The following is a 14879-nucleotide window of genomic DNA, read 5'->3' as shown; positions in this document are numbered from 1 at the left end:
TCCTTAATGTTAAGTTTACATGCTGTGCTGTGCTGTGCTTCGTTGCTCAGTCGTGTCCAACTCTTTGCAACCCCATGGCCTGTAGCCCACCAGGCTCCTCTGACCATGGTAATTCTCCAGGCAACAATACTGGAGTGGGTTGCCATGCCCTCCTCCAGGGGATCATCCCAACCCAGGGATCGACCCCAGATCTCCCCCATTGCAGCTGGATTCGTTACCATCTGAGCCACCAGGAAAGTACAAGAATAATGGAGCGAGTAGCCTATCCCTTCTCTGGGGTTTCTTCCTGACTCAGGAATTGAACCACGTTCTCCTGCATTGCAGGCAGATTCTTCATCAACTAAGCTACCAGGGAAGTCCTAAGTTTCCATAAGAGATAGATAAATGACAAAACCGTTTCATTTGTGTTGCCTTCTGTCTCTAAATGTGATAATAGTTTAATGTCTTTATATACTAAAAGTATTGTTGAACTTTTCATAGGAAAACTATGGATTTGATAAAATTGAGGTGCGAGACAATGGTGAGGGTATCAAGGCTATTGATGCACCTGTAATGGCAGTGAAGTACTACACCTCCAAAATAAGTAGCCATGAAGATCTTGAAAATTTGACAACGTATGGTTTTCGTGGAGAAGCCTTGGGGTCAATTTGTTGTATAGCTGAGGTAAGGTAATTTGTATTGATCATTTTAGCAGTTTCATAATAACATGGTATTAGAATTAAGAGAAAACTCACCCAGAATTTGGCAGTTTTCTTTTTAACTGTGTAAAATACATGTAACATTTACCATTTTATTGTGTAAAATAGACATCAAATCTACCAGTTCAGTCATTTTCAAGTTTACAGTTCTGTGATACTAAATGCATTCGCTCTGTTGTGTAGGCATCACCACTGTCCATCTCTGGGACTTTTTCATTATCCCAAACTGAAGCTGTACCCATTAAACAATAAACCCCTATTCTCCTTTCCTCCGTCCACTGGTCACCAATATTCTACTTTCTGTCTCTATGAGTTTGACTGTTTAGGTGTGTCTTATACTTGGAATCATACAGTATTTAATCTTTTGTGTCTGGTTTATTTAACTTAGCATAATGTCTTTAAGGTTCATACATGTTATAATGTGTATTAGAATTTCATTCTTGTTAAGGGTGAATGATACTCCATTGTATGTATAAACCATATTTTATTTATTCATTCATCTATCAAGAGACGTTTGGGTTGTTTCCAGGGTTTGACTCTTGTGAAGATTGGTGTACAAATGTCTGAGTCCTTGGCTTTCACTTTTTTGGGTATATACCCAGAAGTGGAATCGCTGGGTCAAATGGTTCAATAATCCCCCCTTATCCCTGGTTTTGCTTTCTGTGGTTTCAGTTACCGCAGTCAACCACTGTCAGAAAATATTAAGTGGAAAAATTCCAGGAATAATTCATAAGTTGTGTGCCATTCTGAGTAGTATGATGAAATATGGTGTAGTTCTGCTCTGTCCTGCCTAGGATGTGAATTATCTGTCTTATGTATCCACATTGTACACACTACAGCCTTTTAGTTACTTTCTAGCTGGGTGAGTTACCAGATTTGTCAAGGTGTTATAGTGCTTGTTTTCAAAGGAGCCCTTATTTTACCTAATAATGGCCCCAAAGTACAAGAGTAGGGATGCCAGCAATTCAGATATTCTCTTACTGTGCCTGATTTATAAATTGAACTTTATCTTAGATATGTGTATTTAGAAAAAAAACATAGTGTATGTAGGGTTTGATACCATCTGCAGTTTCAGGCCTCCACTGGGGATTTTGAAACGTGTCTTCTGTGGGTAAGGGGGACTACTGTAATTAATTTTTGGGGGAATGGCAAAGAGTGTTTTTCAGTGGTTTTATATATATATATATATATATATATATATATGTATGTATAAGAAGAAAAAAATGGTTTAATCATCTAATGGCTTGGAAAAGTATTAAAATTATACAGGTAACTATAAGCATTTCTTAGAGCCTTTACTGTACTAAAGTACATTATGAATCTCTGAGGTTGGTGATTTACAATAGGGACATTTCCTGCACACTTGGCTATGAAACCCATTTAATGAGATAGCTATCACTGTTAATTCTGTTCTGCTGTGGAACACACTCTGGAAATACTACGCTGGTCAACACAGATAATTGGACTGTGCCCTAGAGATATGTAGAGAAGGAAATGGCAACTCACTCCAGTATTCTTGCCTAGAGTCCCATGGACAGAGAAGCCTGGTGGGCTACAGTCCATGGGGGTCACAAGGAGTCAGACACGACTGAGCAAACTCTCAGTCACTCACTGGAGATATGCAATGGCTTGGGCTAAACCCTAGTTAGAATTTTCCTCTCTTGACTGCTGGATGTTTTCAGTGTGTATAAACCCTTCATTCAGTTGATGTCTGACCCACTGCGTTGCATGGTATCGATTCTGTCACTGCCTCTTCCCTGGATCACACAGCTGGTTTTTGGCAAAGCCCATCTAGAACCTTATCTCTCCATTTCCATGTATATCAGTTGTGTTTGATCACTAGTTGCTTTGTGCTGGACTGTTCGCTTCTGTGTTAGGGTCTGTTTTACAATGTGATTGTGTGCCAGTGTGGCTGTTTTACGTGGTAATTGTGAGGGTCTCTTTAGCTGCCTGCGTTTGCCTGGTGGCCATGTATCCTTTCATTTGTGCTGACTGCTGTTTGGGTGAGAATGCTCAGGTGCAGTAAAATGATGGGACTTGTTGACTGAGTGACTGAACTGAACTGAACTGAACTGTTGTCTCAGAAAAGTGGCAAGGATATGAGATACTGTTGCTTTCATTGTCTTTTTAGTAATCTAGTCTCCCCAACAGTGAGCCCTTCTCCAGGCTTCTCCGTCTTCACTCAGCCCTTCCCTTAGAGTGTCTGCATAAAGTAGGTTTTCTCCATTTTTGGTGGTATGGTCCCATCTAGGTATTCACTTAGTCTCTAACTTCAGGGCTCGGTAAGCTGAAAGAAAGAAAAATTGTGGGTTGTGGAGGAGGGAGAGTTTAAAGGGTGAAGTTATGCTGTTCTAGCTCAGAGGACCCTGCTTCTTAGAATCCAGATGTTCAGGCATCACTAAAGGAGAAAAGACCTTGTCATTCCTTAAGTGTATACTGTGTAAAAAATCTCTATCCAAAATCTTGCACACCTTGTGCTTTCTCTATCTTTCTCAGCACTGGCTTTATTTAGAGTTTGCTGAGTCTCCAAAATTTACTGACCATTGCCCATTTTTATCCCCATAGACTGTATATTGGAACGTATAGTCCTGGAATCTTGTAGAAAGCGTCTGTTTTTTTTTGTTTTTTTTTTTTTAAATTGGAATGTGATTTGTACCAGAGAGGCTTTGAAGCTCCCAGTACTAAATACTGTTGTTTGAGTTCTCAGGGCTGTTTTAAAAATTGTATTATTTGTTTGAGAGTAAAGTATTTGATTTTTTAACTGTTGTCCAAATTTGGCAAATAGTTGCTAAGCTCTATTTTGACAGGTATTGTTAAATAATGTATTGTTCAGCCTTTTTGTATTTTCTATAGAAAGTGAAAGTGAAGTCGCTCAGTCGTGTCCGATTCTTTGTGACCCCATGGACTGTAGCCTACCAGGCTCCTCTCTCCATGGGATTCTCTAGGCAAGAGTACTGGAGTGGGTTGCCACTTCCTTCTCCGTTTATTTTCTATAAGATGTGTATATTAGCCTTTCAGAACTGAAGTTGGTCATTACCAACTTTGTCTGCTAGGTGGCAGTACTATACTTAGTCTTTCAAAATACATTGTACTTAAGTCATAATTTATCCAACTCTTCACTGTAGTTACGATTTTAGATGGCAGTTTGGCAAGTCTTTATCCAGTGGTACACAGCATTGTTTTTTCATTTGATTACTTAAGCCCACTTAATATCCAAATTTATTGTTTGATCTCTTGATTCATTTTTGAGGTATTTGAATGTCTTGAGTATAAATACTTAAAATAATTTTGTTCATCAAAATTACAAAAGGAGTAGAAGAATTGTCAAATTGTCACAATGATAGAAAACTGTAGGCTTTAAAAAATTATGTTCGATTTACATATTTCAGAGTCCAAAGTTTATCTTAGAAAATATTCCAGTATTTTACGGAATATTATAAGTCTTGTAAGTCTTGGGGAAAATCACACATAGATGTGTGTGCGTGTATGTGTAAATGTTTATGTATGTGTAGTTCAGATCAAGATTTAGACCATTATCAGCACCCCTGAAGGCCTCTCATTCCTGCTTCCAGCTAGTGTGCCTCCAAAGGTAGTGGCTCTTCCGATCTGTATGACAGAGATTAGTCATACCTGTACTTGAACTTGCTCTAAATGGACTCTTACAGTATATACTCTTTCATCATAGATGTTTTGATGATTTAGATTGTTTCTGATACAAAGGATTCCGGTATTAGTAGTGGACCCTTACCCACCTCATACAGGGCAACCTTGTGAAGGCCCTATTCTGATTGAGAAACAACTCTGCCATGCTGTTTCTGCTCCAGAGTGCCCCGCTGGCGCCTGCCAAGGCCTGCTGTGACTGGCACAGCCCCACTTCTCTTTCTGTCTTGTCCCCACAAATGATCATCTCTGGAGCACTCCCCAGTGCTAGTCTCCAGCTTAGTCTTCTATGGTTTAGTCTCCCCATATTGTTGATAAGAAAATGAGGTTTTCTGACGCCAAATCCCAGCTTTTCTTTTCTTTTTTAAAAAATTTATTTATTTATTTTATTTGGAAGCTAATTACTTCACAGTATTGTAGTGGTTTTGCCATACATTGACATGAATCAGCCATGGGTATACATGTGTTCCCTGTCCTGAACCCCCCTCCCACCTCTCTCCCCATCCCATCCCTCAGGGTCATCCCAATGCACCAGCCCTGAGCACCCTGTCTCATGCATCGAACCTGGACTGGCAACCTATTTCACATATGATAATATACACGTTTCAACGCTACCCTCTCAAATCATCCCACCCTTGCCTTCTCCCACAGAGCCCAAAAGTTTGTTCTTTACATCTGTGCCTCTTCTGCTGTCTTGCATATAGGGTCATCATTACCATCTTTCTAAATTCCACGTATATGTGTAGTATACTGTAATGGTGTTTTTCTTTCTGACTTACTTCACTCTGTATAATAGGCTCCAGTTTCATTCACCCATTAGAACTGATTCAAATGCATTCTTTTTAATAATGCCAGGTTTTCTTAATCCAACTTCAAAACAGTCTAATAATAAGTCAGATAAAGTTTCTTTATCTACTGTATGTGAGTGGTTTATTGCAGAGGAACTGTGCACAGTGAAGTAAATGGAATAAGAAAATTATGATCTCTTTAGAGACACATAATGTCTCCATGGCAAAGCCAAAAATTCATTTATAATTTCACACCTCTTAGTACTGGGTTTTCCACAGTAGCTCATGCTGCTTTCTTACTAGCATGATTAAAAAGGTATTAGTAAGTTTAAAACTGCCTCATATTAAACTAACTGCCTCATATTAAAATAACTCAGGTCCATAGTGCTCAATAGAGATTTTATCAAGGAGTAGTCAAGTTGAAATGTATATTGGAGGCTTCTGAATAGTATTTCAAAAACACAGAAAGTAATATATAGTTCTTAAAGTCAATTATATTTTAAAATTAAAACTTATTATTTAGGAAGACAAATTAATGAGTGCTTTTTTGGGGAAAAATACTACTTTTTAAACAATATTCTCCACCATTCAGAAAGAATTGAAGTTGCAAGTATAGAAGTTACATGTTTATTTTAAAGGCTCCAGTTTATTTTGAAAAATTTTTGATAGAGATTGCGATTACATAATAAAAATTAGTGATTTGGTTATTCTATTGGCCAAACTAACTGATGTAGATAAATTTAAACCACAGTGAGGTACCATTTCACGCCAGTCAGAATGGCTGCGATCCTAAAGTCTACAAGCAATAAATGCTGGAGAGGGTGTGCAGAAAGGGGAACCCTCTTACACTGTTGGTGGCAATGCAAACTAGTACAGCCCCTGTGGAGAACAGTGTGGAAATTCCTTAAAAAACTGGAAATAGAACTGCCTTATGACCCAGCAGTCCCACTGCTGGGCATATACACTGAGGAAACCAGAATTGAAAGAGACACGTGTACCCCAATGTTCATCGCAGCACTGTTTATAATAGACAGGACATGGAAACAACCTAGATGTCCATCAGCAGATGAATGAATAAGAAAGCTGTGGTACATATATACAATGGAGTATTACTCAGCCATTAAAAAGAATCCATTTGAATCAGTTCTGATGAGGTAGATGAAACTGGAGCCGATTATACAGAGTGAAGTAAGCCAGAAAGAAAAACACCAATACAGTGTGCTAACACATATATATGGAATTTAGAAAGATGGCAATGATAACCCTGTATGTGAGACAGCAAAAGAGACACAGATGTATAGAACAGGTTTTTGGACTCTGTGGGAGAGGGAGAGGGAGGGATGATTTGGGAGAATGGCATTGAAACATGTATAATATCATATATGAAATGAATCGCCAGTCCAGGTTCGATGCATGATACTGGATGCTTGGGGCTGGTGCACGGGGATGACCCAGAGGGATGGTATGGGGAGGGAGGAGGGAGGGGGGGTTCAGGATGGGGAACACGTGTATACCTGTGGCGGATTCATGTTGATGTATGGCAAAACCAATACAATATTGTAAAGTAATTAACCTCCAATTAAATAAATTTATATAAAAAAATAAAGTCATACAGATATAAATCATCTCTGACTGGGTAAATTGATAATAGATAATTGGGATATAATTTTGTCACACAGCCATCACTCAAAACTCCAACTGTTGAAATTATCTTGTGTTAGATTATTTTCAAGTTAATCATAATTTTAGTTGTAAAAAGAAAAATTAAGTAGACTTTCAACAAAATTGGCTGTTGAAACTTAAAATACATCTGATTCTGTTTTTTTAATTTATGCATTTTAAAAGAATGAGCAGTTTTCCTAATTTGTCAGTTATAAAATGACTTCCAATCAGTCCAAAAGAGTAAAAAATAAATTTTTATAACAGAGTGGTATTTAAAACTGGAATTACCTGTTTCCATAATCTGATGAATGTTATCAGTGACTGAAACAAAGTGATTCATATATTTTTTAAATTGTATCATTAAGCATAACATCTCTTGAAATTTATTATTGTCGTGGAACAGTAATTTTGGGATATTCATCAGTCTTCAGTGTTACGTTCCTGGTACGTATTACTAGACATACTGACCAGAATGAGCTAGAGGTAGTGAAAGTCCTATTTTGGCATGTCCATAATAATTTTTAAGAAGACTCTTTGTATGTATTCTTTCTACTACATAATAAAACACAAAATAAACTCCTTCTAGGCTGATATTTTATATTTATTATGTTAAAACTATTTTGTTCTCCAAAGAAATGTATAAGAAACTCATAAGTGTTTTGAACTAGATTTTAAATGGAAGCTAAGTCACAACTCAGTTTTTCCACTCCAGTACTTTTGCCTGGAGAATTCCATGAACGGAGGAGCCTGGTAGGCTGCAGTCCATGGGGTCGCTAAGAGTCAGACACACTGGGTGACTTCACTTTGACTTTTCACTTTCATGCACTGGAGAAGGAAATGGCAACCCACTCCAGTGTTCTTGCCTGGAGAATCCGAGGGACGGCGGAGCCTGGTGGGCTGCCGTCTCTGGGGTTGCACAGAGTTGGACACGACTGAAGCGACTTAGCAGCAGCAGCGTACGATATTTTTAATTTGTTTTGTTTTCTTCAAATTAGAACATACTCTGGACAGGAACTCAGAAACCTAATTATTATTTCCAAGAGTGTGAATAAGAGTTGGCCAAAAGCATAAAACATTTCTGAGTCTTTATTTTTTTAATCTATAAAGTGGAGATAATCATTTGAGGATCAAATGAAACAATATATATTAAAGTATCTTGAATATGGTCATGTGCCATGCAGATGAAATTACTTTTACCCTGGACTTGAATGTGAAAAGTAGTATGCATCTGTATCACACAGGTGATGGAATCGTCAGGCTTGCTCATTCTCTTGTTTGTAATCAGTATTTCCACTTCACTTTCAAAGTGTTTTATGCGAACCCCTCAACATTTTGGGAAATCCTTTCTAATATTTAATAGCCATGCGTAGGTAAATTCCTTCTAATTCTCACCAGTGGTCTTTATTCTGTAGCTTAAATTTATTTTTTTCTTTTGTTTTTCCCTTGGAAGAATTAGAAGAGTTGACGACCATCCTCTTGCATAACGCTCATGTTTATTGATTCATTCATCCAAAATTTTTAAAGTGCTTATAATGTGCTGAGTGTTAGGTTGGTCTGTCAAATTCATTATACATTTTGTGATGAGATGATAAGGGATAGGTAAGTTTGTTTTTGTTTCATGTTACATTAAACCTCTATGGCTTAAATGGGGCAGAATAAGAAGCTAAGTCGTTGTGTTTTGAAGATGGAAGTTGCTGCTGCTGCTAAGTCGCTTCAGTCGTGTCCGACTCTGTGCGACCCCATAGTCAGCAGCCCACCAGGCTTCCCCATCCCTGGGATTCTCCAGGCAAGAACATTGGAGTGGGGTGCCATTTCCTTCTCCAATGCATGGAAGTGAAAAGTGAAAGTGAAGTCGCTCAGTCATGCCCGACTCTGTGCAACCCCATGGACTGTAGCCTGCCAGGCTCCTCCATCCATGGGATTTTCCAGGCAAGAACACTGGAGTGGGTTACCATTTCCTTCTCCAGTGCATGGAAGTGAAAAGTGAAAGTGAAGTCGCTCAGTCGTGTCCGACTCTGTGCGACCCCATGGACGGCAGCCCACCAGGCTCCTCCATCCTTGGGATTTTCCAGGCAGGAGTACTGGAGTGGGGTGCCATCGCCTTCTCTGAGATGGAGGTTCGGATGCCCTTATTTGTGGTCCCACAGAGCTGTGGAAGAGTAGAGAGAAGCCTCTGGCTTCATTCTGATGTTTCCTGCTCCCTGTGACAAAGTGCAGGATACCTCCTGTGTCCCTGAGAGCCATTGTGGTAAGGCTTTAATTAGAATAGGCACAGAATTTTTGAAGCAGTTGGTATATCATGTTTCCTAAATGCAACTTTCTCACTGATCATGAAACTGTTGAAAGGGGAAAAAGCCAGGGCCAGTATCTCCCTGTTGCTAGTGTCCCACAGTGGAGTATCTGGGGGAAGGCTTTGAAGTCATAACGTACAGCTGTAGGCAGACAGGCAGGCATCCTCACACTGAGGAAGAAAAAAGACAGGTCAGTGATCCATGTGCAGTTCACTTTTCAGCTGAATCATGAGGACCATTTACCTTAGTTTTCAGATTTGTGCTCTTGTGCCAAAATATTTGTCCAAAAGTCAGCAGAAGCAAAACAAAACCAAAAAACCTCCACAGAACTTTAATTATCTTAAATGAAATTTTGTTAGGAGAGGATTTTTTTTTTCATGAATTCAAAGATGTATCCTAAGCTTTTAATTTACTTACTTTCTGAAACATTGAGAAAAATAGTAGTTATTTAAAGCTTAAATGCTTTTATGCAATTTTAACTTTGTAATAGTATTATAATTTCTTAAAACTCATTAACTAGACCAGAGAGTCAGTTTTTAACAATTGATAATTAATATAACCTCTAAGGACTTCTAAAACTTCTTTTAAAGTAAACTTCTTATTTTAAAATTCTTTAAAATAAATTTATTTCTTCTTTTGGGAACACCACTGGAGTCATTCACTGCCACAATTCCTCAGTGTCTCTAGTCAGAAGCACCAGTAATAATTTGTAATATTAGAGATGCTTCTGATGGTGGAGTTATTACCAATTCAAATGTGTTAGCTGCTGCACAGCTAACAGCAGCTAACACATTCTGAACCTGTGCCTGGTCCAAAAAAAGGTTTCCTGTCCAGGACACAGGGTCATATGATGAAATGAACTCTTGAAATATAATTCCTTCCTCTGAGGAACACACTGTGTTTTATGAATTTGTGAAACTGTGTGTGTGTTTGTGTTATCCTTCACTGTCTTTTGCAGGGAATTACAAAGGATATCCTATCTAAATAAATTTTCATAGTACCATAAACGATTTAGTTTTTAAAATTTTAACACTGGAAGATGATATTATGTTTTTTTTTTTTTTAACTTCTCTAACATAAATGTTGCATTATGACCACTAAGGTTCTATTTTGCCTTTTAGCGCTTCAGTTTATTCATCTAGGCTGGAGTTTGTTTACTATTCCCTAATGGTTTAAGGCTAAATCTATAAAATGCTTTGAAGTAGTTAAAGCAGAAACCCGTGTAACCTTATAAAGTATGAGCATCATCTTCATCTTATCATCACCTTTCTCCTAAGATGATAGTGTAATCATTTATTCAGGACCATCTAGCAAGCCACTGGCAGAGTTAGTACTAGAACTCAGAGTTCCAGGGCTGCCTTTACTCAGTGACGCCAGCTTACATCAGGTGGCTAGCTCTTTGGAGAATAGAAATAGAATTCAGTTGACCTTGGCATTTTGGAGCAGTGTTTGGTTAAATGTAGAATTATTTTTAGAGGGACAATCATAAAGTGATTAAATTAGAAATAGGGAAAGAAAATCTCTAGCGATTTCTGTCCTCTTTGTTTTTAACAAACTTGACGAGGGAATCACTATTGGACACAGTAGAGTTGGGATGTAGCTGGGAAGATTAAGATTGGTTATCAGGAAAACTTTTAAAATACAACTTTTGAACCATGAAGTGTATTATTGGAAATAGAAGAATCACTTAAGAGTATACAGAGGCTCACAACTTTGTTTCAGGTCCAGCTTTGTTTTGGTAGCAAGATTATTGTTGTTTATTTTATTGACCTGGGTTTAATTTTTGACTGCACTGGGCCTCCCCGGCTGTGAACAGGCTTCCTTTAGTCATGGCGCGTGGGTGCGCCTCTGCCGCGGTGCTCAGCTTTCTCACCGTGGTGGCTTCCGTTGCTGCAGAGCACCAGCTCTGGTGCACGGGCTTCAGTAGCTGCAGCTCACGGGCTTGAGAGCTCAGGCTCAGTAGTTGTGCTTCACGGTCTTAGTTGCCCCACAGCATGTGGAATCTTCCTGGACCAGGGATCAAACTCCATATCCCCTGCCAGTGTGTGGCAGGTGAATTCCTAACCACTCGACCCCCAGGGAAGTCCTCAGGTACACCGTTTGGGGGGTAACATTTATGACAGAAATAGCAGCCTGCAGCAATGAACCTCTAATAGTGATTTTATGGACATCACCCTTGGAGAAAATCTAACAGACTCTGCTAGTACTGTGAGCTAGAGAAGCCATATATATATACTATACATAATATATATATATGTTTATAAATACTGATATTGAATATATATATAAAATATATTTATATGCCATATATATATGTGTGTGTGTATATATATATATATTTGTGGTGACTGGTATTGCCTTCGTGGTACCCATATGTTCCACAGAGCCATCTGGCCTATCATAAATCAGGGCATGGTTAGGACTTGGTGACAGAATCATCAAATGTAGACCCAACTGGACCTAGATGAATTCCAGTAGTGGTGCTGAATCTTTGTGGCTTCTTTCTAAATTATATAGATGTATTTTAAGATAGTCAGCTCTGCTTAGTCCAAGGATGACTGAGAAAGATTGCTCCCAATTTTGGGTCGTCATTGCTCACTCAAAATGTGAGAAGGCTTTTTTGAATCCACCCTGCTTTTTTGCCAGCATTCCCACTCACCAACTATGGTATTTTCTCATAATGGAATGTTTTACCATTGTTATAGCATGTGTTCTTCTAGTAATCTCACAAAGGTGGGAAATAGAAAACTGAGCGTGAGGATGGCTCAGAAGAGTTCAGACATTCTTAAATTTATATTTCTAGGACTGTAATATCTTCGGAAATATTTTCATGCTGAATGGAATCCTTTTTACATGTTTTAATTCTAGTTTTTTAAATAATAAAACGTTTCCATTTAAACAGTGAGTTTAAAGCTAGGGTTTAAGAAACATTGCTGATATATCAACATATATGTTTGATTTATTGATTTTTATTCTTTTGAACCATTAACTTGAAATACAGAAGTGCAATTTTATACTCAGTATAAAGGAAGGAGTGAATGATCACTTTACAAAAGAATTTTTCACTTTGCCCTCGAAAAGCAAGCTTCCCTAATGCAATTGAAGTATTTGATTTTACAGATGTTAAGTCATTTAATACATACAGTACAAATAGCCATTCAAGTATACTGATGTGTGTGTGTGTGTGTTTTAAGGTAATATATTTGAAATAAAAATCAGTAATTTGCAACATGAAAAATGTAAGCTAACCTATTATTAGTGTATCACTAAGGAATATTTCAAAGAGAAGTGGTTCTAAGAACTTATTAAGTCAAACTTTTTTCAGTTGAGAGAATATATGTTTATTATTTTAAACCTTATTTTATAATGAGCCCACTGCAGTATATAAAGTCATAATTTTATTTGAGTTTTTCTTATTCTAGGTTTCAATTACAACAAAGACACCTGCTGATAACTTTAGTACCCAGTATGTTTTAGATGGTGGTGGTCACATAATTTCTCAAAAACCTTCACATCTTGGTCAAGGTAAGACAGAAGCTTTGTAGCATTCTTTGCTTTTTTTTCTTGTTTATTTTTTTAAATTGTTTTCTCTTTAAATTCAAAGGTATTGCTTTGGGTTTGATTCTCATAAATTCTGGTTAACTTCTGATTGAACATTTAGCCTTACTCTAGCTGCTGATTTTTTTAAATACATAGAGTTGTTCTCAAGAGGAACTGTGTGAAAGACTTTGAGCAACATGAATTGGTTATTCTATAAAAATTGTAAGAGCAGTTGTTTTACTTGGTTATTAGTGTCTTCTTTATATGAAGGATAATATTTTTTTGGAAATGACTAAAACATTATTGATTTAGTAATGCATGGCAGTAAACATTATTGATTTAGTAATGTATGGCAGTTAACCATACTAATCAAGATATTATTAAATAATTTAAAATATATTTTTTTATAGAAAACTGCAAATATACGTATAAATGGAAGAAGTACCCGTCTCTCAGTTTCAGTAATTATCAACTCATTGCTAATGTTTCACATATTATTTGAAGCAAATAAATACATTATACTTGCTATTTGTAATTTAGTTCTTTAGTATTTTATACACTTGCACAATGTTAGTACATTTTAATTGACATCTTTTTAAGTTCCTCCCCTACTTATTTTGGGCTTGCCTGGTGGTTCACCAGTAAAGAGTCCACCTGCCAATGCAGAAAACATGGTTCAGTCCCTGGTTCGGGAAGTTCCCCTGGAGGAGGAAATGGGAACCCTCTCCAGTTTTCTTGCCTGGGAAATCCCACGGACAGAGGAGCCTGGCGGGCTACAGTCCATGGGTTTGCAAAAGAGTAAGACATGACTTAGGGACTGAACAGCTACCTATTTACTTCTAGAGAAAGATACCTTTTCAGGTGTGACTGTCACATATCTACTTGAATCTTTTGCTGTTAAGTTCTGGTAATAGGATGTATAAAGTTGAGAGAATATTAAAGATATGGCCTATTTAGAGTCATGCCCAAAAGAATTATGAGATCTGAGAAAGGACTTGTGTTGTTGAGTATTTTGTTGTTGATTTGCGTTGTAAATTCATTTTTAATTTTTTGGTTCCTCATTCTAATTTATCAAAGCACTAAGTTTTTTCTGTGGTGTCTTCCCTCCAATTTTAATGTTAAATTATTGGATTTATTTTTTCAAATGATTTCTTTCTTCATTGAAATTTATTTTCTTGTATCATAATACTGACACCAAATATTCTCATTCTTTCTCTTATTTTATAAATCTTCATTTATACTTTTGCTCATTAAAAATTAATATTTTTTCATCTACATAAAGGAAGGAGTTAATAGGAACCCTTAAGAAAACACACTTTCCCCCTTCATTTATTTGATAAATAAAAATGAACTCAAGTCTAATAGCAATTTAATTTGATGTACTATATTGTGCATGCTTTAATTAAAAGTAATAGATTGTGATTCTTTTCTTTTTTATGTACTGAAAATAAAGACAAAGAGAAGGCATTTTTTAATATGGTCCCTATCCAGAAATGCTCTTACTTCAGTTCTTAGGAGTTCAAGTTAAGAAACGATTAGGAGATATTTGAGTGGCTATCCTGTGGAGTACTTTGAAGTAATCTAGTCACCTTATAAAACTTAAATGTATTTATTTTTATCTTAGTAGTAGCCAGTCTAATCTGGATGGCCAGTGCCTCTGCATCACGCATACTTATAATGCTTTTCTGTATTCGTTTCCATGGGAACCATGAAATCACAGTCCTTAAATATGGAATCCTTCTGATCTTTGCCCATTTGCTGATTCATTTTTTTTCTTGCTGACCTAAGCCTTCTCTACTTTTAGTGAGACCATGTAGGCATATTAAGAAATTTCTACAGTCACTAAATGAACTTTATTTTCTTGGCATATTCCTCTTAAGAAATTACTTACTTAGAAGGTCAGTAGTTGTGAAAGTAGTTACTGTCTTTCATAACTCGCTTCCCCCCACCAATTGCCTAGATAAACAACACAAAATCAAACCCCTAGTTTGTTGTTGCTCCAGGTAGGCATATTATAGAAACCCACAAGCGCTTTCAAAAGCCCTTTACACTTATATTGCCTTAGTGCTGATGGTTTCTGAGCGATTAAATCACAGACTCACATTTCACCACCAGCTGTCATTCAGCTTCCATTTAAATATTTTCTGTGTAAGATAAAACTACAGTACAACCATCCTAATTAATACCTGTGCATTTAGGGTTCTTGCAGATTAATTTCTGCTGTGGTGTGAATGTCCTTG

The 14879-nt window shown here is 37.2% G+C and overlaps 1 protein-coding gene across 1 annotated transcript in view; it reads left to right on the top strand.

Annotated features, from left to right (window-relative positions):
* Nucleotides 1-14879, top strand: part of PMS1 (PMS1 homolog 1, mismatch repair system component) — a 109151-nt gene that overhangs the window by 11908 nt on the left and 82364 nt on the right. The window contains exons 3-4 of the mRNA XM_052635435.1: nucleotides 481-663; nucleotides 12522-12624. Coding sequence (XP_052491395.1) covers nucleotides 481-663; nucleotides 12522-12624 — 286 coding nt within the window. The remainder of the gene's footprint in view (nucleotides 1-480; nucleotides 664-12521; nucleotides 12625-14879) is intronic.

The sequence above is a fragment of the Budorcas taxicolor genome, chromosome 2 (assembly GCF_023091745.1).
Source record: "Budorcas taxicolor isolate Tak-1 chromosome 2, Takin1.1, whole genome shotgun sequence".
Lineage (NCBI taxonomy): Eukaryota > Metazoa > Chordata > Mammalia > Artiodactyla > Bovidae > Budorcas > Budorcas taxicolor.
Note: the sequence above shows the minus strand (reverse complement) of the source record. Positions and strands in the feature narration are given on the sequence as shown.